General features: G+C 42.1%; 1 protein-coding gene across 5 annotated transcripts in view; it reads right to left on the reverse strand.

The window, feature by feature from the left end:
- The window catches only part of LNX1 (ligand of numb-protein X 1), an 81,864-nt gene that overhangs the window by 34,129 nt on the left and 24,814 nt on the right, over positions 1–22,921 (reverse strand). For all 5 annotated transcript variants that reach the window (XM_030493308.1, XM_030493307.1, XM_030493309.1 and 2 more), the window contains one exon: positions 907–1,148. In XM_030493308.1, the coding sequence (XP_030349168.1) occupies positions 907–1,148 (242 nt within the window). The remainder of the gene's footprint in view (positions 1–906; positions 1,149–22,921) is intronic.

Consider the following 22,921-nt stretch of genomic DNA (forward strand, 5'->3'; position numbering starts at 1 on the left):
ACATTGTAATCTAACAATAAAACATTGCCTCAAACCAGACCGTGGCCTCTAAACGCTATAAAACTAGTGGGATTTAATTTCACTCTGGTTCTCTCTTCTTGGCCCCTCCCTTTCCTTGCCTCTCTTGCCCCATGCACACAAGATGATGGCACTGCTCATTTTCTAGTCTTTCTTCAGCCCTTCATCCATTGCCCCAAGATGCAACTGGTGCAACACAAAATGGGCTATTCATTTTGGCTTCAGAGGTCTCAAATACAAACTCTGAACTCACTGTTAATGATTCCAAGTCTGCCTTTGGCCCGGCCATGTTTTTCAAATATGACACTCAGAGCTGGGTGCAGTGAAGGATCAAGGCAAAGTTTCCTGGTGCAATTTGTCCTCAACTATGGTTATTTCAGCAGGACCAGCTCCTCCAAACTGCACCTCCCTGGGAAGGTAGCAAATATCTCCCAAGCTCCCAAGGCACTTCTTAAAGTTTGTTTTCCTGCAACTGCCAAACACAGATTGTGACAGGCTTTTGGGTAGGTGCCCATGGCATGGTCTATGGGAGTTACTTGGGCCACCATGTTTTGGTGAAGCCATTACACAGCTACACCATCTCCCCAGGACATCACACATGCCATTTACTCTTCCAACTGAGCTGACTGGCCTAAGTAATCTTTCTTAAGACCTGTGATTTGTATGTGTGCAGCTAGTCCATCTTCAGCTTGCTGCTGGCCCCCGCCAAACAAATTTGGTTTTCACCTCAGATCTATTGGGTTACTGATTGTGCAATTTGATAAGCCATGTAAAATTCAAGCTTTCACATTCCCTTTTTATTTTAAAGCCTCCAACAACTTATGTTTCACAGAAGACAAATGCTGAAAGAGGCCACCAGGCTCTGAAACCATCACTTTTAGTTCTTACTTCTGTTTCGGTTGCTGCGATGCAGGTCTCCAGGGCTGCTACCCGACTGGCTGTCCTCTGAGGTGGGGCTGAAGGCCGGGTTCACCAGCCCTGGCTCATCTGTCATTAAGGCAATGGCTGCAGCTGCTGAGAGCTCGGAGCCCAGGGCAGCTACTGCCAAGCTGGAGCCGTGGTCTGGAGAGCAGTCTTGGGAACGCCTCTTCCGTTCCTTGGTAAGGCCATAGTGGGATGCTCCTTTACATCTAAGCAGAAGGGAAGGAAAAGGAGACATAATAACAATCTGTATTTGAATGTTGCATACTTATTGGAATTGTATGGTGCCAAGATAATTTGCCACTTGGAGTACAAACCATGGTGGTCACAGGGGCTGATAAAATACGAATGCTTAACAAGAGGGAAAGATGCCAATCTTTATCAGGTTACACAGAATCAAAAAGAAGGACAACCGTCCTTCAAAGTAGCTGAGTTACCACCTTACATGGAAAGACTCCTGCTGGTCAAGAAAAGAATACAGAGCCGCAGTCTTGTGTGTAGTCTCATGTGTATAAATAGTTACTACGGATGCAAGAGGACAGGAATAGCAGGTGGCTAATTAAGCCAGAGGCTGCAGTCTGTAATTTCTCCCTTGCTTCTGGTTAATGAAGGAGAGCAGGGTGAGGCCTGACAGCTTCTCCAGGTCTGCTGGTGGAAAAAAGGTGCCTCACCCAGCCCTGTGCCATGGAGAACCATTCAGTCACCAAGGTGGTCACACCAGGAGCACAGTGATGTGGTTTTCCATGCAGGAGGCAGAGTCTGCTCTTCAATGCAATCCATGAAGAGAGGGTTGCAGGTGCAAAGTGAACGGGTTCTGGACAAAAATCCAAATCCTAAAGCCTGACTCAATCTCTGCAGTGACAAAACCTTCTCTTTCTGGTGCGTGTTCCCAGAAAAGCTGAAGATACATTGCAAGAGGCAAATTACAAGCCTACTTTGAAACAGCTTACTTGTGGTCTCAACTACCTGCTCTAGATTCATCCTAGACAGCAAAGGCAGAACCACACACGGCTTTTATTTCTTAAGACTTGTTAAAGAAAGTCGCTTGAATGAAATTAAAGGTCAGTATGTGCTCTTCATGAGTCAGTATTTAATTAAAGCTATAAAATAACTGAAGAGACAGCGTGGCCCAAGGACACAGCACCTGGGACTTTTCTCCAGCACCACTTCTGCCCAGTGCCCACCCACTAGAACCTCATTTACTGCATTAAAATAAAGTCTGCCTTTCAATCATAACCTAATGAGCTTGCTCTACTTTCAGTTACTATTATCTCTTCCTTCATAGCAAAGGCTAGCTGATGACTTTTGTGAAAGTGCCCTGTAGGATGAACTCACAGAAATAGCTACAGAAACCCGTAGGGATAGAAAGCTCTTCATAAAATATGGCATGCACAAAAGGCAATGCATAATACATATAGTACACAAAGCTAGTGGGCTAAGTGTCAGAAAAAGAAGTACACTGAACAGAGGCCTTGGAAGAGAAATGATTTATGGAAGCAATTCCTAGGGCAGAAAGATGAGATGAAAACTAGCCACAGATCTCTCATATCAGATTCAGAACAACAGTTTAATTTCTCTTACAGTATTGGCCTTTTATGAGAGACACTTGAATTAAAAACATTTTTTAGTACTAAATCATGATTTACCATCATTTACCTCATGCCACTTCTGACAACTTTTCTCTTAAAGAGGGGAAAAAAATACCCAAGCCCAAACTGTATCATATTGATGCAACTGTATAAAGGTTTTGTGTATGCTTTGAAGTTTCGATGGGAATGGCTGTGGCAGAGTTTATTTCTGAAACCTTTCACAAGCAAATTGAAGTGTCTCAAAAGAAAATACTCTTATGGAAGAGAAGGCTGGTCAGTTATTTTAAAAGACCAACAAAAAGCTATTTGGAGCATCTATTCCAAGACAAGACTGAAACAATAATTGTGTAAAACAGAAAAGAAGAGCTCCTCTACCTCCACTGCAGCAGACATTTTCCTATTCTTTCCCAAAAAAGAGGCGTGACTTCCTCACCCCTGAGCATCCCACACTCTGTCAGGATCCTTTCTTTTATATTTCAAAGGGAGCAGAACCACAATGACCTTCCCCTCTTGCAGCCTACCTAAACTTCTCCAATACAGTGTTTTGGGAACCTGTCCTTGACATCTCCCACTTGCAGTAAGGTCACATTTACTAATCCAGCCTATGAATGCTCAACAAGATAGTTTTTAAAATGGTCTAAAAACCTAATGCAATGAAATGAACACAAAGAAATGGCTTTGAAGTGAATTGTTTGCTGTTCTCAAGACAATCTCTGCCTTACAGATATCCTGTAAAGATTCAGAATATGATAAGAGATATTCCTACTCCACATTTTATTTTGTTTGCCTCTGTTTTCACCATGCCACAGTGAACTTTCAACAGCTGATATTAGAGCACCAGCCTTGTGAATGTGTCCTCAAACACACATCTTTCTTTTTTATTTCTGGTGGGTTGCATGAGGATCAACCTGAAGATCAGAAGTGGCTCGGCCCAAAGATTCCCAGCTGCATGGGTTCAACCACTGCCTGGTGCCCATCTGCACTTCACTACTAAAGTCTTCACTTTCTGTGGAAATTCTCACTCGCTGCTGCTGGCTGCACTGCAGACACCCAGTTTACAGCATCAATCCAACAGCAACGAACAGCAGACGGTTACTCTGAATGCAGAGCGGGCTGACACAGTTTAAGATGTGGCTTATTGGAGAAGACAAGTCATCATGATACAAAGCACAACGCATATCTTTCTAACTCTGCCAGAAATAGTTAAAAGAGGACCAAAAGCTCTTCAAGTATGAGCACTGAAGTTATTTCTTAAATAACTGTGGCAGGCATAAATGAACACAACTCAGGCCCTCTTTCTTCAGATTAACACAGTGTCCTTGAAGAAGACAAAAAAGCCCCGAACCCTCAAACTTGTAATAAAATCTGCAACAGCATCTCTTCACTTTCATTGTTTTCCTTGTGCTGACACTGCTGTGATAACAGAAAACAGAAGAGATGACTGTGTAAGTGGAATCATATTTATAGTGTCTCAGCTACATTTTTCCATATGGTTGGAATTGGATCCCAGAAAAGAGAGATCCATAAAACAGCTACATGCCAGTACTAATTCTCTCTCTCACTGTGATTATTAATCAGCTGCCTGATTTACAGCTGGAAGAGTGGGATACCTGATTAACGTAGGCCAGTCAGAAAGTGAACCCAACACTGACTGGTGGCTAAGGTGACCTACAGATTTATGTTTCTTCTCAGTCTTGCTGGACAGTGAGTACATCTGTGCATTTGTGTGATTCTGAAACAGTTTGAAGGCCAAACCAAAAGAGATAAACAGATGTGAATAATGCATGTTATACAGTTCATGACATTGAAGTAGTGTCACTAGGTGTATACAGGAAATTCAGAAAATAGTTCCTTCTGTTTGCATGGCCTCTTTTATGAAGCAGAAACATGCCATCCAAAATCCTGGCTATACAAGCTAACCACTGGGCAGTGAGAGGGCAGTGGTGGCTGCTGAAACCTCACCCAGGGCTGCAATCATGGCTGGCATCAACACCATCAGCTGCAGGGCAAACCTTGCCCCGTGCCCTGCTCTGCATACAAGGGAGGGTCTCCACTACAGGCTTTAGGTGCAACACATCCCAAGCGCTGGAGCCAGGAGATCCAAAACCCTCTGGCTGCCTTAGCTTGGTGCTACCATTTGTAAAAACAAGCTTCAGTCAAACTCAAGGCCAATGGATCATTTCCACACCATTTGCAAATTCAAATAAAACAGTGGTTTGAAAAGAGATGCATTTTCCTTGCAGCATCCCTTACTCACACAGCAAAGGAGGGTCTGAAAGTGAGGTTGACCTCAAGGCTTTTCCATTACCCAGGCTGACGCAGAGGCAAAGTGTAAAGTCAAAACACAAACAAGGACAACTGCGTGGTTTTTTTTACTTTGTTTCTAGTGATCTAGATGAAACAATATCACAGGCAGAAAACAGATGTATATATTTTTAATGTATTTGCTGTTTTTAAAACTCCCTTCACAGGCTATTCCTCTTTCTCCCTGTCTCACACCTGACTGCCTGGACAGGAAACAGGGGAAAAAAGTGAAGCTAGAGAGTGACAGTGCTAGAGAGCCAGGGCTGGCACAAATAAACAGAGCAGAAGCTCTCCCTTCCCAGTTCCAGCAGTGTTTGCCCAACCTCACTTCCAGCGCACTCAGACTTGGGTGCCATTTTGCTTTAGTGCAGCAGCAACAGACACATTGTCTGAGTGCAGTTAAGAATAATGTATACAAAGCACTCAGGATTGCCCAGCAAAAGAAAATACTGCATAATGGGCTGTCGTCACTGAACCAAAGCTAAACTGAGATCAGGGTAGACAAGCATGTTTCAGCTGTGCCCTCACTGCAAACAGTCTCATCTTGTGTAACTTGGGCTTGTCATAATCTGGGATCAGAAGTACCAACAGTGTGTATCACAGCCTGAGCCCATCACAGAAACTTTCCCAATTGCTCTGGTATCCCTGAATTGATCCAGTGGAAAAGCTGATGGAGAAAGCAACCGACAAGGAGTGTCCTGGATGACCAGGTGCTGATAACCTCACTTGTGAGACCCTGGTGAGAGGCTCCTGCCGTATCTGGGAAGGAAGGGGGGCATGTGAATTGGAGAGCCTGACTCACAAGAAGGTGTTGGCAACTTCTGCCCCATGTGAACCATTCACACAGTGCATGCATCAGCTGTGACTGTAGCCCAAACATAACCCAAATACCAACCATACAGATTTCAGGCCAAACGCCTAAACTCTAAAGCTTTCTGAAAGTCCATCACAAGGGTGTGAACTGACTTGGTCAGTTCTCAGGCAGAGATGACACCAACACTTCTGATCTTACTTTTGCTAATAGCGTACCTGGAACTGGAGCCAAAACTAAAAAAAGAGTAAGGCACCTAAACTCCGACCAAATTCCATGTTACAGATCTAAGCTAAAATGCAGTAAATGTACAATCTCCCTTTCAGACCAACAATACCAGTGCTTAAGAGGCCAGAGACATCGGTGTCTTCAGCAGTGAAGGTGACCAATACCCTGATGCTCTTTACACCCAGTGATGCTGTATCATCCTTGCTCAGAAATCTGGCTTCTGTGAATCCTGGTCCTATGTACAAAATTCCTCAGTTTTATTATACATGAAAATCAATTCCGAAACATTAGTGCTTTTTTCTTGGTAATTCTGAGTTCTTGTAGGATTAACCACAGCGTAAATTCTGCATACAAAATAAGCCTCATAAATAAGAACCTGATTTTTTTTTTTTTTTTCTAATGCATTTGCCTTTTCTGCTTTTTATAAAGAACTGTGTCATGTCAAGAGCATTCCTCAAGACTCTGTAACCACCAGCTATGGCTAGGAAGGTCCTGCCTACATTAAACCTTCCTCAATATTCATAAAGAAGGGGATGAGGCATCTAAAAAGCAAAGTTTAAAGTCTTGATTACGGTTTCCAACCAACATTTGCTGAATCAGACTGCAAAAACCTTGTCTAGACATGCAACTAGAAACAGGCTGTTCTCTGCACCTTCACTTGAATTTCATAAGCAAATATTTCTAGATGCTCACCACTGCTGTTCCGTACTCTGGCATTGATGCATTTAGGTTTCCTCTCCATGGTGATGTCCCAGTGCCAGTGGATTGACATCTTTTTTTGGGGAAAAAAAGGGCTCATTTTTCACCTAAGTGGGAAATTGTCCCAGTCATTATTACTCTTTCACTTCAATAACTCTATAAACAAAAGCCTTTTAGAGACAGCTTCCTGACACCTGGAGCATCAGAGCTGGCTGAGAGGCTTGATCCCTGCTGCCTCTGGAGTGTTGAGGATGAGCAATTCCATCCCACTCTTCCATAATCTCTGCTCTTCTCCATGTCAGCATGGACATGGCTATGATAGTTCAGATGGGGCAAGTGGCTTCTCTGTCTAGCTGTCAGAGAGATTTTCACATGCCATTTGCTCTCTATTGCCAACCGGAGGCCTTTGCTAAAGTATGAACACATAGGAGATTTAGTGGTTCTATGTTTCTGCATTACTACTCTGTAAATATTTATAAAGCTCCTCATAACATTTATTTCTTTAAGCTAAGGTTATTTAGCTTAAATACTTTCCCACAAGATAGGAAATATCAAATATCAATTCTTTCCAGTTTAATTTCTGCGTATCCCTTCTACGGTTTCGTAAGGTTTTTTTCATGCTTTTTCTTTAAATGAAGCCACCATAATTCAACGAACTCTGAAACTACATTATTAGCAAAGCCTAAAGTTGTGCTGCATCCTATCTGTAAAGATCTGACCCCAGGGAAGGGCTGTCATTTTCAAAATGCTTTTGCACTATGATGCTGTCAAACAAAATATATTTGTATATTATATAAGAAATGTGTGCAGGAGTATCTGTATACTTACACTTCCACATCAGCCATTCTATATGAATTTGGGTGCACCACCAGAAAAAAGACCTATAGTTCCCACAGTTAAAAAAAAAAAGTTTTCTAAGCACATGAGGAAAATATATACTGAGCAGTCTTTATAATTACTGTGTTAGTCATCAGTTAACCCATTTCTGTGATTTGGTTGCTGAGAAGGAGACTTACAAGCATTGCTAGCGATTTTGGTACAGGCCACTGAAGGTATTTTGCATTGGCGCAAAATTGGAATTGCAGTTCAGAGTTCAGATCTCACAGTTCCCGAAACTACTGACAGAGACAGCCAGTGCCAGACAGAAATTGAACAAGCATTCAGCGGCAACCAAATCCCCATTTTAAATTTGACTGCTCATTCTGAGGGAAGGGAGGAATCTTCAGATTTCCTACTAGTTTTCAGGAGAGCTGAAAGAACTTGGAACACGTTTTTACTCTTAAATAAATTGCAGAGTTTAAATTTCATGTACATGCTACCAAAGTATCATGTACATGCTACCAAAGTATCATGTAACGTGGTCATGTTTAAGTGATTTTTCCCTTCTCTTTAAAAAACAAAAAGTTCTATTTCAACCACCATCATCAGCTTCTATTATGAAATCTTTTAAAGGCCCATTAACATCTATCATGGGAATAGGGAATTGGAAGAAATTGGTAAACAATACTAGTTGCCTGCAATTGTGGGCAAAAATCATGACTGTGATTATTGTGCAATGATCCCAGTTGATGTTGGGACTGTGTAAAAATTGTTGGTCCAGATCATATTTTCTCCCTCCCCTGACACTTTTTCCAGGCCATTACTCTATCATTGATGATATTGAAACTACAACTTTTTTCTTTTCAAGGTTCAAGCCCCGTTTCAAGTTCCAGTCTTAAACCATTCTAACAAATTGCAGCTGTCTTACACACAGGAGAATGGAGCTGTAAGTTGCTAGAGACAGCTTAGATGGGCAAGTCAGCATATGAGCTGGGAATGCCAACTTCTTTTATGGATTGGCGTCGCTTCTGAATTGTGCATAACACAACTACTACTTTAGAGAAGCAAATATTCACAATTAACTTTGTGGCTTCATCTTCTGTTGCCCTTTTCCCCACCTGTGCTCAAGACACAGATGCTCTGAGAATGCACAAGGGCATCAGCAGCCTGTTCCCACTGCTCACATAAGGCATGGCCTTGGGTTACTGCTGCAGCTTCTCCCTCTTCCAATGCTGCTTTTAAACGTAAGGCTTGTAGAGGAGAAGCAGACTTCAAGCAACAAACATGAGGAATTAACCAGGGTGAAAGACTGCAGTCAGCTTATTAATCAGTATTTGCTCCTAGATTACTATAAACAAACATTCATCATCACAGGGAAACTACTGACTAGAAGTACAGACCAAGAGTGATGCAAAACAACAGCAGTATTTATTTATACTGAACTTCATTAAAAGCTGAAGCTCCCCAAGAATAACCTACATATCTCATGCAATCTAGTCACACCAGCTGACACAAGCAAGGAAAACAGAGGAGCAGCACACTATCTCTAACTTTTGGTAGGTGCCTAGGTGCCGACACACCAGGAGTGCCTGGGTGGGAGATTTAGCACAAAATAAAAGGGAAAAATAAGGGACATGGGACTAGCAATTTTTAGCTGGTGGGAGCCTGTAAACCTTGCTGATAGTTTCTAGTGCCTTTAGCATTCAACATAATTCATCATTTAAACCCACTAATCCTGATCAATAGCTAGTCATAAAGTGCTAAAAACTCCTATTGACTTCAGCAAAGATGGAGATTGATGAAAACTTTTACCAGGTGCTTTCTTCGCCTTCCAGAACTGCATCATTTTCTAAACAACACACTTAAAACCTTCAGCCTTCCCTAGTCTTTCAGGGTAAAACTAGAATGTTGTTTCAAAAGAAAGTGAGGAAACAAATTAGAAACACCCTCAAGAGGTTTCTTTATGGAAAACTTGGGTACTTACTAATAGTTGTACATTCTTTTATCTACAGACAGTGGGCACGAGGAAGCAACCGCATGTAGTGTGAGTCAGTTGGGTATTTGCAAAGCAACATAAGACCTGCCATCAGCAGCTGTCAGCTTCATATCTGGTTTTGAGTCCAAGACCACTCAAAGAACAGCACCGGTATTCTGCAGGCAATCTTGACCATTGATTTTGCCTTATACTGATAAAATAATAACATAACCTCCTTACAGTAGAAATTGGATCCTATGTAATGAGACTGCAGCAGAAACACTGAAAATATTCCACATTTAGAACCTTAACTGGAAAATGAGCCTAAGGAAGATCACAGCGTATACATACAAAGTCTCAAAAAATGTTAATGCTGATAAAATCAAGTTACCTGTGACAAAAATAACCAGTGCAAGGACAAAGAAATTCTTCAAGCATTGCAATGTTATACCTCATAATACTACACAATCATTACACTGCATTTTTCAACTTATGTGTATATATATATAATTAATGTTGAGAATAAGCATTCAATCTGTTGATTCATGTGTTTTTCATGTTTACAGTTCAGTGCTTTATCACCGGATTATATTCAAAAGATATAACTAGTCTCCTGGAACTTAGTATCTCAGCTTTGTCTTCCCCTCCTCCTGTCCCCACCTATACCACAAAAACTTCATGATGCAGTGAGCAAAATATGTTTATAAGGGGGCAAGGGGGTTTGCTTTTTTAACAAGAGTGACAGTACCAGCATAGCCTGATTCTTGCAGCCACAGACAGAAGAGCCTGCCAGAAAGAAATTTTGTATATACACGTGCTTAACACACAATTCTTTATAAAATAAAATGAATTACAATATCTGCTGCTGTAACAAGCCAGCACTGCTGAGAGTAGGTTTGAGGGACCAGTTTGTCTGATGTGGCATAAAGCAGTGACACATGCATATCAGGCTCTAAGATGTAAACAATAAAAAGGAACACCACATTCCATTTGAAGATGTTTTCAACCCAAGGCCTTAGTTTTCTAATATGTTCTCTACTGGAATTTGAAATTACAAGAAACAATGAGGCCCCAGCCAGTAAATAACAAATACTGTCTTCATACCCTCTTGCTGACAGAATACACTATGGGCAGCCACCCACAGCTCTAGCTCTAGTGGCAATTGCCTCTGACTTCAGTGTCCCAAAAGTCACCTAAGACCCATTTTAGGTCAGCATGGGTATCTATATTATATCACTAACACATCTTGGTACATATCAAGCTCTGAACACATACTTGCTTCCTCATGGGGACGGTCAGAAAAAGATCTCAGTATGGCTTCTCAGAAGTTGAAAAATCACAGAGATACCTGTTGGATGTCCCTCTGAGTGCTGGGCAAACATCTCCGCCACCATGACTAAGCGGCGTCTTAAGATGTCACAAATGTTTCCCCTTTTAAAAGGTAGTTCTCCCATCTTATCAAACCCCATGTCTGATACTCAACAAGGACCCTGTATCAGTCCTATAGTAAGTGAACTGCACATGACTCATGAATCACTGTCTTAAAGCCCTTAAACAACATGGGTTTCTTGTAGGGGTAGGGAAGGAAGAGTACAACATTTCCTGGTGTATCTCAGAGTTTAATTTCCAGGATTTCAGCCTAAATGAGTATTGACACTGGCATAAGAAGTACGTAAGTCACACTGTTGACTAAATATCTCATTACACTATTTTTTTTTTGTGAAGATAAACATATCCAACAGTACATTTTGCTAGAGAAAGTTCTGGCTTCTACACCTCCTGTCTCCACAGTCTTCTCTTTTGCATGTCAGGCTGGAAGAGGATGGATGGATCAGAGGGACGTTAAATGTCAATTTTCAGAACAAAGCTCCACAAACCTATCGTGCACGCAAAAATCTTCACAGCTTATGGTTTTATGGATTCCACCCAGCTAAATATGAGATACTTCAGTGAGATATTTCACCCTCCCATTAAAATAAACACACATTGTAAAAGCATTTAAAGGCTGCAGAAGGTCCATATTCAGCCACGGCATAAATATGACTGGAATGTTGTTTACAGTCTTCTGAAAGCTCACATGGTAGAAAATGCTCACTTATGCTGTAAAAATTGTGAAACTCAGAGTTTTTTTGAATCACAATTTCTTAACAGAACTATCAGAAATACTTTTAACCTGAATTCCTTTATCTAAGTCTGAAATTCACTAAGCCCAATTCACTCACCCTTCTCCCCACATAGCTACCTACAGGCAGTGCTGCACTCAGTATCACTGAAAGCATCCAAAAATGCAGCGGTGTGGTTTCCCTGTCATGTGCGGACCACTGCCAGCTCTCACTTGCAACACAGGCTCACAGACCTCACACCCTCCCACCTCAGTTTTCACAGTGCGCTAACCACTAAAGCTCAGGTCAGGTTGGGATAATACTGGTCTCTGTTCCTCCTGCTGAAGCTTATTCAGGGAGGTGGATTAAGCAAGAGGGAGCCGGATGCTACTGCCAAAAGAAAAACTGGTGCCTGGGGAGGGAGAATGAGTCCTGTTTGCTGTGGTTTTTCGGTTGAAGTTGGAAGAGGTTCATAAGAAAAGGCACTGTTCTCTGTTACTCCAACCAGCGTCTTGGGAAAAACGTGCAATACCATCTAGGCACACAGGGCCTTCTGCAGCCTGAAGCTGAAGAAGCGACCTTAGAGGCTTCAGATACAGGATGAAACCTCTCTGTAAAATTGTGTCGTTTTCTTAGACCACTAGGATATAACCGATGAATCAAGAGATACAACACATAAAGTAGGGTGGAAGCAGGAATTGAACCATGAAACCACTTAATTAGAGAAGATGCCTTCAGAAGTGGGTACTGTATTACTAACAACCCAAAATGGATTTCCCTGACAAACGCAAGTATCATAGAATCATAGAAGAGCCTAGGTTGGTAGGGACCCTCTGCAACTGCATTTTGAAAACCTTAAGTGATGGGAACTTCACAATATCCCTGGGGAGGTTCTCTCAGTGAGAAAAAAGTAGGAGAAAACAGCTTTTGCACCCTATGTTACTTTAGCTTCTCCATATGCATTAGCTTGCAGATGCTACAGGTTTCTTTAGGTTTTCTTAGTCACTTGCACTCTCTCAGATTTCATGTTACTTTTATGTAGTATAAATAAGAAAAAATGTTTTCTTTTTTTCCTTATTCAATTTAGTAAAAAAACATTCATGGTAAGAGGCAGTCACCTCACACTGTCTCATATTGTCATTGACTTACATATCTTACTAAAATAGAGGAATAGAAAAAAAATCCCAAAATGTTCTTTAGGAAGCTGCTCTTTCATTCCCCTTTTATGCTGCTGCAGCATTGGGAATTCCAATATTCAAGCTCTAATAACTATTTTTGCTTTTGAAATTAAAATGTAAACATCATGCATGCAGCTGAGCACCTAGAACCCCATGGGCAAACCTGGGCAGCAGGTCTGGAGAACTGAACCTTGGGCATGAGCTGCAATTATATTCCCCTGGGTAATCCAAGACAGTGGCCTTGCCCCTGCCGTCCTAGGAGAGGGCATGTCCTGCCTGACCTTGCTGCTCCCATAGGGTCAGGGCTGCTGTGTGAGACACTGCCTTGAAATGAATCCAAACCACGAATTCTCTCTGACAGGTTGTGGCATCTGGGTGATTCAGCCAGCCTACATGCCTGAGGCTGTTCTAGTCCAGCCTGCAATTGTGTTAACGTCACAATTTAGTAGACTTGGGTCTCATTGGCAGTGATGATGGTCCGCCTGAAGGAAAACCAAGGTGGCATAGGAAATGATGTCAGTTCATTATCAGCTCTGAAAGAGGAATAATTACATCTATCTTCTTCAAACTGAGATGACCCTGGTCCTTCAGCAGGGAGCTGGCAATCTAACTTCCATCTGTGTGCTCATGCCATGCCTTGCCACCTGCTGATTTTCATAGCAAAGGCGCTACCATGTCTTGACTCAAGGTGACCCAAGCAGTTGCCGACAGGAGCTCCAGGTGGACATCTACAGTAGTGTCCAGTGGACAGCAGCGTGCTGGGGTATTGGCCATGTTGGCAGCCCACATGAAGATATACATAAAACAAATCCTACGTGCTTCATGTAGACATTACCCCAACAGCCTGTCAATGCAGATGGTTCATCGATGATAATGACCAGCTTTATAACACAGGATAATCTTACAGCTACAAAGAGAAAATATTCTGGTTCCAAAATATCCACCCCAGTCTGACATGGACATTGAGGATAGAAAAATAGATGAGTAGAGAGACTAAAAAAACTGGTAGTGCATTTAAATATTTGTGTTAGCAATTGAGATGTGGATCTCTGTTTTAGCATTTTTAGCAATGCCTTGGACCAGTGGTTGGTGGTTTACCTATCTTCAGCTGGTTGTACCTTCTGAGGAACTTCCTTAACTGCCCTGAAAAAAGTCTGCTTCCTGAAGGGCAGAGCCAGACACTCAGCACTGTGTTTATAAGGGTGCAATGCAGAGGGAAAAGGAGCAGGAGGAAGAAAGGGAAAGAAATACCTAACAGTTTAGTGACTGTAAACTGAACAGCCTCATGATAAATTATTTTCTTCTTTCTTTAAAAGCTAATTGAAGATGCTACAGCATCATGTAGCAGGGTTTACTGAGTACTTAGATACTGTCATTAAGGAGACCTTCCAAAACTGAGCACAAACTGTTCTGCAAAGGCTAACCACATCTGCCTCCAGAGATGGTGTTGCTTCCTATGGGGTTGCCTGTAACAGGGAAGTACATGATTACTGTAGTGGTTGTGGAATGATACACTATGTATATTATATGTGTAGAAACACACATCCAAGAATAACTTCCCTGGAGACATCCCTGTTTCAGAATAACAGCATTAACCTGAGAAGCTACCCTAGAGTAAGAACAGCATTATCACTTTATTATGGATTAACTTTCTCATGTGCTCAAACCATCTTTTTAGGATAATTTCTGCCCTTTCTTCCCTGCCTTTTCTTCTGGGCACCAAATGGAAACTATGGGAGCTCTCGGTGACAATTTTAAGTGCCAGTTTCCCAATCCCATTGCACTCTAATTCCAGGCTTTGCATCCCAAGATCCTTTCATCACACCAGGTAGTGGCCATGTATAATCAAGGTATCAGTAAAATCACAGCTTCATTTTAAGTCTAAGAAGGTGCTTGCACTTTCCTTTAGCCCACAAAGAAGCAGGCATAACGAAGCACAGATACTCGTGCCAATGGACATCACTAACACAGGGAACTGAATAAAGTTATCCTTTTGCTACCAGGGGAAAAGAAGATATTTTTTTCGTTCTTTTGATACTTTGTTTTCTGTTACTTAACATGTTAAACGTGTCATTTTAACACTGTTGTCCTAATAAAATTTAGGGGTAAAAAAAGCTCTCCCAGTATATTAGGCAAACTTTTTGGCAACATCTTTTGTAAAACAACCTAAATCCATAAAACACAATTCATCTGGTCAGCTATGTCTAGCAGTGGTTCAGGATCACTGAAGACGTGATATTGTCCCATAGTTCAAGTTCTGGAGCTCCTGAGAGCCAGGGCCTACCCCTCAACATGCCAAATCGTGAAATCAAGGTACCCATTTGCTTTATTTCATGTGTAAATAAAAGCCCTTAGGGCTTGCTATATGTAAGTTCAATGTGTCCCACAACACAAATTTAGCCCATTTGTGGGTTCTTTAAACTACCATAGCACAAAAAGCAATAAGAATAAAAGCAGTCCCATAGAGCCCTAACTGTAGGAATAGTACTTTCATTCCCTGCCAGATACCTCAGCATCTCTAGCAAAAAGGAGAGAGGGGAATGAAAATAAGACACCCGTCTACCTTCTAAAAGCACAAAAGAGGTTTGTACTTCTAAAAGAGCTTGGGCACTGTGTCCAAATGTTGCTAAAGATGCAGAATCTTCTGTCACCTGAATTCCTGTGCTCAGCCCTAGATGTGACAGCTCACCATTAGCTTGCAAGGGCAAGAAGCATTTCTGTTCAACATGACTACTTCAGAAGACCTGGAAGAAACATTCTTTGCAAAGCAGCAGAAGGGAGGGGAGGATAAAGCAGCAACTGCTTCCCTGGCACAGGGGACCACAGGCAGCACAGCTGTTCTTTTTGGAAATGTCAGAGAGAGAAAAAAAGGTGCTGAGGGAGTTGTCATCAGTGGACGGCACAATAGGCGATTCCAGAAGTGTGCTTCACATAGTCATAATCTTTTCTTGAAGACATTGCTCAGGGAGCCCTTGTCTGACTAACTTTGCAAAGAGCAAACACCACTTGAAAAACAGAAGTGTAAATTATAAAATCATCTAGGACCCAGTTTCCCTGTTTCTCTCTGGCAAAGGAGAGCACAGGTGTGTCTCAGCACAAATGGTGCGGCAGAGATAAGAGATAGCCCTATATCAGCCCTCTCCTGCCTGGAGAGCCACATCCAGGCAATGTCAACAGGAGGATTTCAGGCCAGACCCATGGCTCCACATCTCTCCCTTCATCTGCCCCCTTTGTAAGCTGCCTGCAGCAGGGAAGGTCCACACAGGGGCAGTCATCCCATCAGCTCCCACAGAAAATAGTAAAACACTGTTCCTGGGGCTCTGCAGGAAGTCCTGCACCTTCAGAGGCAAACCATGATCTCAAGGTTATTTTGAAATCCTGCTGATGTATGCCCATACAAGAAGCCACAGCCGCTCTCAGGTGGTCACAGGCTGCCCTCTGTCCTGCTTGGTGCACAGGGCCTCCCTAAGTGAGAGAATGTGGACAGAAGGAAGGAGGAGTGTCATATAGTGCCAGACCTACCCCACTTTCGAGCTCTGTCAGGACATGGGGAAAAAAAAATAATAAAAAAAAAATCACACAGAATCTTTTTCAGTGAAGAAGACCCAACTTGCAGGTCCTGAATTTCCATGCAGTCAACAGAAAAACCCCAAACCTGAATCTTCTGCTTCCTTGTGCCTGGGACGCTGAGGTGAAATGATTCCTACTTCATTCCATGACTGTGGTCAATCAGAGGTGTGGTGAGAGGGGACCAGGATTCATCCCTAGCCTACAGCTACACCATTCAGCCTCTTCAGTAGCTTATCAGACAGGCAGTGAGTCTGTTCACCCCTAAACCCCTTGAAGCCTTCTGTTGTGATGTGGATGACCCTTACAAGGACGAGCTTCACCACTGGGGATGAACAGGGACCTTTCTGCATCCTTGCCCTTTAACTGCAGATCTGACCATTCAGCGATGGGTCACTGTTTTATCACCAATCCTGCTACTGTCCTGGAAACACCCTGCTCAAAAGGGACTTTCTGGTCAGCATTAAAATCATGAAGCTTCCATCTGCCAACGCAGGGAGATGAATTTCAACAAAAAAAATCAGGAGAAAAGTCACAGTTTTGCAAGATCTGTTCTTGTGCAACTACCACTAGCAGAAGGGATGGGAAAAGAGGAGCCTGAGGTTTTACAAAGCTCCCACACAAGGGTGTGTTTTTTGGAGGGAAGGGGAGGTTGTCACAGAGATTGCAGAAGCTGGAGTCCATGACATTTTATTTGTATTGTTTCAACTCATTCACCCCCACGCCCTCAAGGGATGTTCTGTTTTTGAAAATTGCTGTTTCTGCTAAAAACCACATGGTGTGAAGTAGTGTGGTCAGATGCTTCTTTCCCCAAAAATATTTCTTTTGGATCTCCACTATTCTCTATGCTATAGGTGCAAAAAATAGATGTTTGCCCATGTACGCAAAATCTAATTTTCTTCCTAATTCATTCCAATAAAATTCAAGGGAGTAATTTGTTGAAGTCAATGGAATAATATGTGTATAGAACTAATCTAAGTGAGGAAATAATTGAGCACATTGATAATACTCTTTTCATTAGTTCTTCCATCTTCCATTGATTCCTCTGTCTGAGTACTGGAATAGCAAATAGACCAACAACTAGAGGCGAGGTCCTTGAACCAAAGAAATCAAGTAGGTAAGAGGAAATGAATGATTATGACCCCTATTTTCTTGGCTTATTCTATTTTCTCTGTTTGTAGTGAGTTTTGTAGGACAGTTTGCAACTCTTTAGGATTTCAGTCCAGCTGGTAATTTAACTAAGCAGAGAATCAGTTGATAGAACTCTGATTAGATGTCAGTTCTGCCATCTGAGCTGTTTCATGGCCTGGCTTAACCTGTGTTTAGTCTAACAGATAAATGTTTAGAGTTCACCAAGGCTGCTGAAGTGAAGTTAATATAAAGAGAGTCACACCAAACCTGGTCAATCCATAAAGCTTTCTTTGTTTTCAGCCTTCAACTCCACATGTTTTGCTGAAGTTAAGCTCTGCAGCTTAAATTCACAATTTACTCAATCCATAAGTTTAAATTACAAAGCGTAACCAGCTCAGACTTTTGCAGTGCTGCAATAGTGCAAGGTGATTGAAGACACATGGCTTGGCGTGGTCAGCACCATTGGAGTTAACCACAAGGATGCTCGAAAGATCAAGTCAGCCAGTTTCCCTCTCTCCCTTTCTTCCTAACTCTCCTTAAACAAGACAAGACATTCAAGGGAACAGTCCTTTCAAAGACCAGTCAGGTGCTTGGAGACAAGGGAAGGGAGCAGACAGGGTCTCACCACCACTGCAAGGAGGGCAGGGCTTATGCAGCCCTGCAGAAGCGTCTCTCCATGGACCAATTGAACTTACCAGCCCATGATTGGTGATCTCCTATTAACCTACCACAGTTAAGTCCAGGACCAGCATACTCTGCCCTTATTTGATCTTGACTCTGTGCAACCAACTTATAACCACTACAGTGGTTATAATGGAGTTTCTGTCTGAGAGTGCCTTATATTTTTAAACTAATTCAATTCTCCTTCACCAGACAGAACAGCCATGCTGCCATCATGCCATGCAGTGTTAAGACAATGCTTTCCCAGTAGCCTTGGTACTGCTGTACTGAGTGGGGCAGACATGTGGAAGAGGCAAGAGCAGAGGTGTAAAGAATACAGGAATTGAGAGGAAGCAAGGGAAAGACAAAGATGTAAGGTGGTCAGGAGCAGCCAGGTGGAAAATGGCTGAAGAAACCAAAACACAGCCTGACACTGGTGATAACAGAGACTGAATAAGCATTACCAGTCATGTCAAGGTAACAAACAAAAAGATTCCTATTTAAGGAGTTTCAAAGTCGTATCTTCTCTCAAAACATCTATCGGGTGCAGCTGATTTGCACTTTGCAGGTAGCGTCAAGAGAGCTTACTTAACGCTGCAAAACGATAAGCACCTATTTAAGAGCAAATTGTTATTTTTACCCAATGCATGAGCAAATCAAGCTCTCTCATCACAGACAAAAAGTTTTCCTGCTGTCAGCCGTGAGTTCTTTTGGTGTTGTAAAGCACCACAGGGCACAAAATCACTATGGAATTTTTTGTGTTGGTTGTCAACCTCTATTTGCTGGGGATTTGAAAAACAGAGGAGACATGAAGCACAGGAAGAGATTAACAACAATTAGCAGATCTTAACAAAAAGCAAGGAGACAATCACAAATCTGTGAAATGCATTTTCTCTCTAAAAGACCGTTAACCTCTCTGCAATACTGATTTAGCAAAAGTATGAGGGATATAACTAAGCATCTGCTGAAGAAGAAGTGGAAATGGAGGGGGAAGACATACTGTGTTGTGAGGCAGGTGGAACAGGAGCAAATGCATTTTGGAAATATCTGGTATGTATTACAGTTCACCAGCTTTAGAAGAGGCTTACTTGGTCTAGGCCTCTCTTTATAAATTTCTTTTGTTGACTTGGGTCATGTTACTATTATTTAAGCCTAGATTACAAGAAAAAAATAAGGCAGATCTGCAGGACTTTACATTTATTTGCTTTCTCAGCTCAACATATTAAGTGCAAGTTTATACATACACTATATATCTTATTAAAAGATGTGTCTTGTTTTGGTCTATTCTCTTCTGATTTATTCTGAACTCAAAGACCATAACTGTAAGACCCTTCAAACCTACAGATGCTTAGACCACAGGAGAAAAAGCAGAAAACAAGTGAAATGCAGCGACCATTACTGTCCAACTTCATTACACTCATGTTTTGGAAGGGTAAACCAAGAATGCACTGCAATTTAGTCTCCTCTGAGGGAAGAAACTGGAAACAGCATATTTGCTAGAAATGGCGTACACTCAATCCACTGAAAATTATCAACACATACAAAACTTAAATATAATTTAAAAATGGACACTGAGAAGATTTATGGTCACAGCGCCAAGGAAAGTACATTTGTGTGGCCATACCTTTGACCCATGACAGCACACAACAGGTGGGTAGGTGTGGAGAACATAGCACATTCCCAACACTGAAGGCTGTGTGGGGCATGCAGGATTCTGCCAGTCCTATGCCAGGGCCCAGGCTGCAGCAGAGGAACATGAGGATGACATCAGCTGCAGCAGCCACCACTGGGTGCCCATGGTAGGATCTCCTCAGCATTTCTAGACTGATCTACTAATATTACTATCATCAATATTTTCATTACTGTCTGGGTTGGGGCAAAGTAGCAGCAACTGCAATTTCAACTATGCTCATCCCCACAACAGATCCCAATGACAACTGTAACTGCAGCAGTGCCAACAGCAAAAAAGAAACACCAGCATATGCACACTACATTTGGGAAAGAATTGTATTTATCCTTTCTGCATCAGTGTCACCTTCCTGGTGTAATTACAAACCAGGTAGTAATGCTTGGAAGAGAGATGTGCCACATGTTTAAACCAGAACCAGAGGTGAGGCTCCTGTGGGAGCTGACAGGGGCAAGTCACAACTACCTCCCAGGATTCCTGCTCCCACTGCAAAACCTGTTTGGCAAAGACCTGTGTTGCAGCATGTGCTCTTTGTATAGAGTGCTTATTTCTGACTGTAATATAGCCTCTTGGCAGGAGATGCTCATACATATCAAGTGAAACAACCTTGCTCATCCATACCAACCTACACATCCTCATATAGCAGGAGCAGCACAGCATACTCTCTGCTTCCAGTGGTCTCCTGTGGCTCAGAGGACAGATTTGTTAATCATGCCTATCTCCTCTCCATAAAAGCCTGCTTCACGAGGGATGTTTTCTGGCCTTTCATACTGTTGAGCTATAAAATCCACAAGTGAAGGGGCCCTCTGCTTGATGCTCCTATGAAGCCATTCCACTACTCATTTTACATAGGAAGAAAGGTTAAAAACAGCGGGACATCACCAGTGTTAACAGAATGTTAAAAATAACATTAACAGTAATGCTTATCACATATGGGAGGCAAAAAGGAAATACCTGAATTATGCTTTCAAAATCAGTGCTGCCTGTTCTTAACAAAATACAAAACAACGAGGCCATTCGTCTACTAATCTTATCAGTTCACTAAGTTTTACAGACGAGAGAGGAAAATACAACCCCTAAAGCATGTCAGATTCCTCTCATCCTCTGTTCAAGAGGTTAGTAAATTACTGAAATTCAACATTAAGAATATATTACACACTGTCTAGTGAACAATGGGGCTGCAGCGTACAATATAGAAAGAAGTGTAAGCTCATGCAAAAAGACTTGCTGACCTAAACCACTTGCTTCCTGTCAATGTGATTTCAAGAGAGTTGAGGAGGGAAAAATAAATTCCCAAGTGATACACTAATGAATGAATTTCGGAGCTGAAATTTATACCACTAAAGACATTTTAATAATTTATTTTACATTACTTAAGTATTATATTAGGTAATAATAATAGGTATTATTGGGTAATATTTTTATGCAGTGAAATAGTAGAAGAGCAAATAAAAAATGAGCATGGCTCCAGCAACTGCAAGTATCTTGTCTTAACCCGACTTCATGCTATGTGTGACAGCAGCATCACAGAGCGAGACAACTCCACAAGGACAGAGCCATCAGTGATGATTACTTCCTCCTCGCCCAGGTATCCATTATAATCAGCTCAGTATCTTGATAAAAAGAAGAGAGAATGAATACCAGAGTAGATACAGTTAATGATATGTGTGATTGTTACAAATCTGATTGTCTGCCTGCACTGCTGAGAAAAACAAGACTTTATTGATAAAGTTTGATGATGCTGCCAGCAGCAATTCAACAGAAAACAGACAGAAACTTCCTAGAAATATGGCTTGACTTGCCCCCTGTTACAGTCAGTCTCTTTTCCATCATATCGGGAGGACATATTGTACAATATGTGGAAGTTATGGTTGCTTCACAGTTCATTTTTTTTTTGTGTGAAAGTTGTACAGCACATGTTGCAGTCCTCAACTGTTTCACTGGGTTGCTCCTGAACTTGCTTCAATCTATATTCAGAATCTGTTGTCAATTAATAAATTATATGGATGGCCAAAACTTGTTCTAGAGAGAACCCAAGGGTTCACTGGCTAAATTCAGTCTTCAGCAGCTGCAACTTTGCTGAGGCCTAGCGCGAATTCAACTTCTTAAGATGTTTAAATAACCAAAAAGTTCACATTCTTAATCCCAAAACAAATTTCAGCTCCAAGGCAGGAACCCTTCAGTGACAGTGGGGTTTTAGTCGTGACATATGACGTGTCATTGACTAATAGATACCTCCACTGCAGTAGCAGTTCAACATAGAGGGACCAGCCTGGACCCTCTTTTGAAATATGAAGTCCTAAGCAGTCATATCTATACTGTCACACAGGCTATGCTACTAGTCCAACATTGCCAGTAATGTTACTATAAAACCTCTGCTTTTGTGTCCTGTGCTGTTGACATCATCATCACTACATAGAATCATAGAATCATAGAATAGTTAGGGTTGGAAAGGACCTTAAGATCATCTAGTTCCAACCCCCCTGCCATGGGCAGGGACACATGGTCAAGGTGGGCAGTTTGGACACCCAGTCACATGCCAAAATGCAGAAAATCAGTTCTAGTTCCTGAATGACAGCTCTGCTCATGAGGAAGGTCACAAAACGCAGCCAGCTGCTCTACAGACCAGGACCTTGAAGGCAGATTCCCCTAAAAGGTCAAGAGTGTTAAAAAAACCCAAGACAACCCTCAGACCTACTAGTCTGCTTCCCTACAGTGAAACGAGCTGTATTGCAGCTGGTCTCAGAACCAGTATTCAGAGCAGGATTTAAGCTATGACAGCCATAAGAGCTCTACAAGAGCAGTGTTTATCCTCAATGTTGCAGGACAGCCCCAGTTCTGCCAGATTTGTCAGAGAAATAGCTCAAGGAAAAATATCCTTGTCATGCTGCCAGTGCCAGTGCTAAACTAGGTTAATTGTCAGAGAGATGCGGAGGTCAGCCAAACTTGCAGCATACGGCCTGTGTGGCTTAATGTCTGATGAGAAATGAGAGTCTGTTGCTTGTGAGTAACCACCGACCTCCTGCAGCTCCCATACCTCACTCCTTCCTCTTACCCCAACAGCCCCCTGCTGCTTTGCCCTCATCCCAAAGCAGATCACCCACTGTGAAGCGGCCTCTGAGTAGGATAAGGTTTGCCCCCTCCATGCTCCTGTTACATGGCAAGTCAATACACTACTCTGAGCAAAAATCAGACATAAGCAAGACATAACTCATTCATGAAAAGAAACAGT

Source organism: Strigops habroptila, chromosome 7 (assembly GCF_004027225.2).
Source record: "Strigops habroptila isolate Jane chromosome 7, bStrHab1.2.pri, whole genome shotgun sequence".
In the NCBI taxonomy this organism is placed as follows: Eukaryota; Metazoa; Chordata; class Aves; order Psittaciformes; family Psittacidae; genus Strigops; species Strigops habroptila.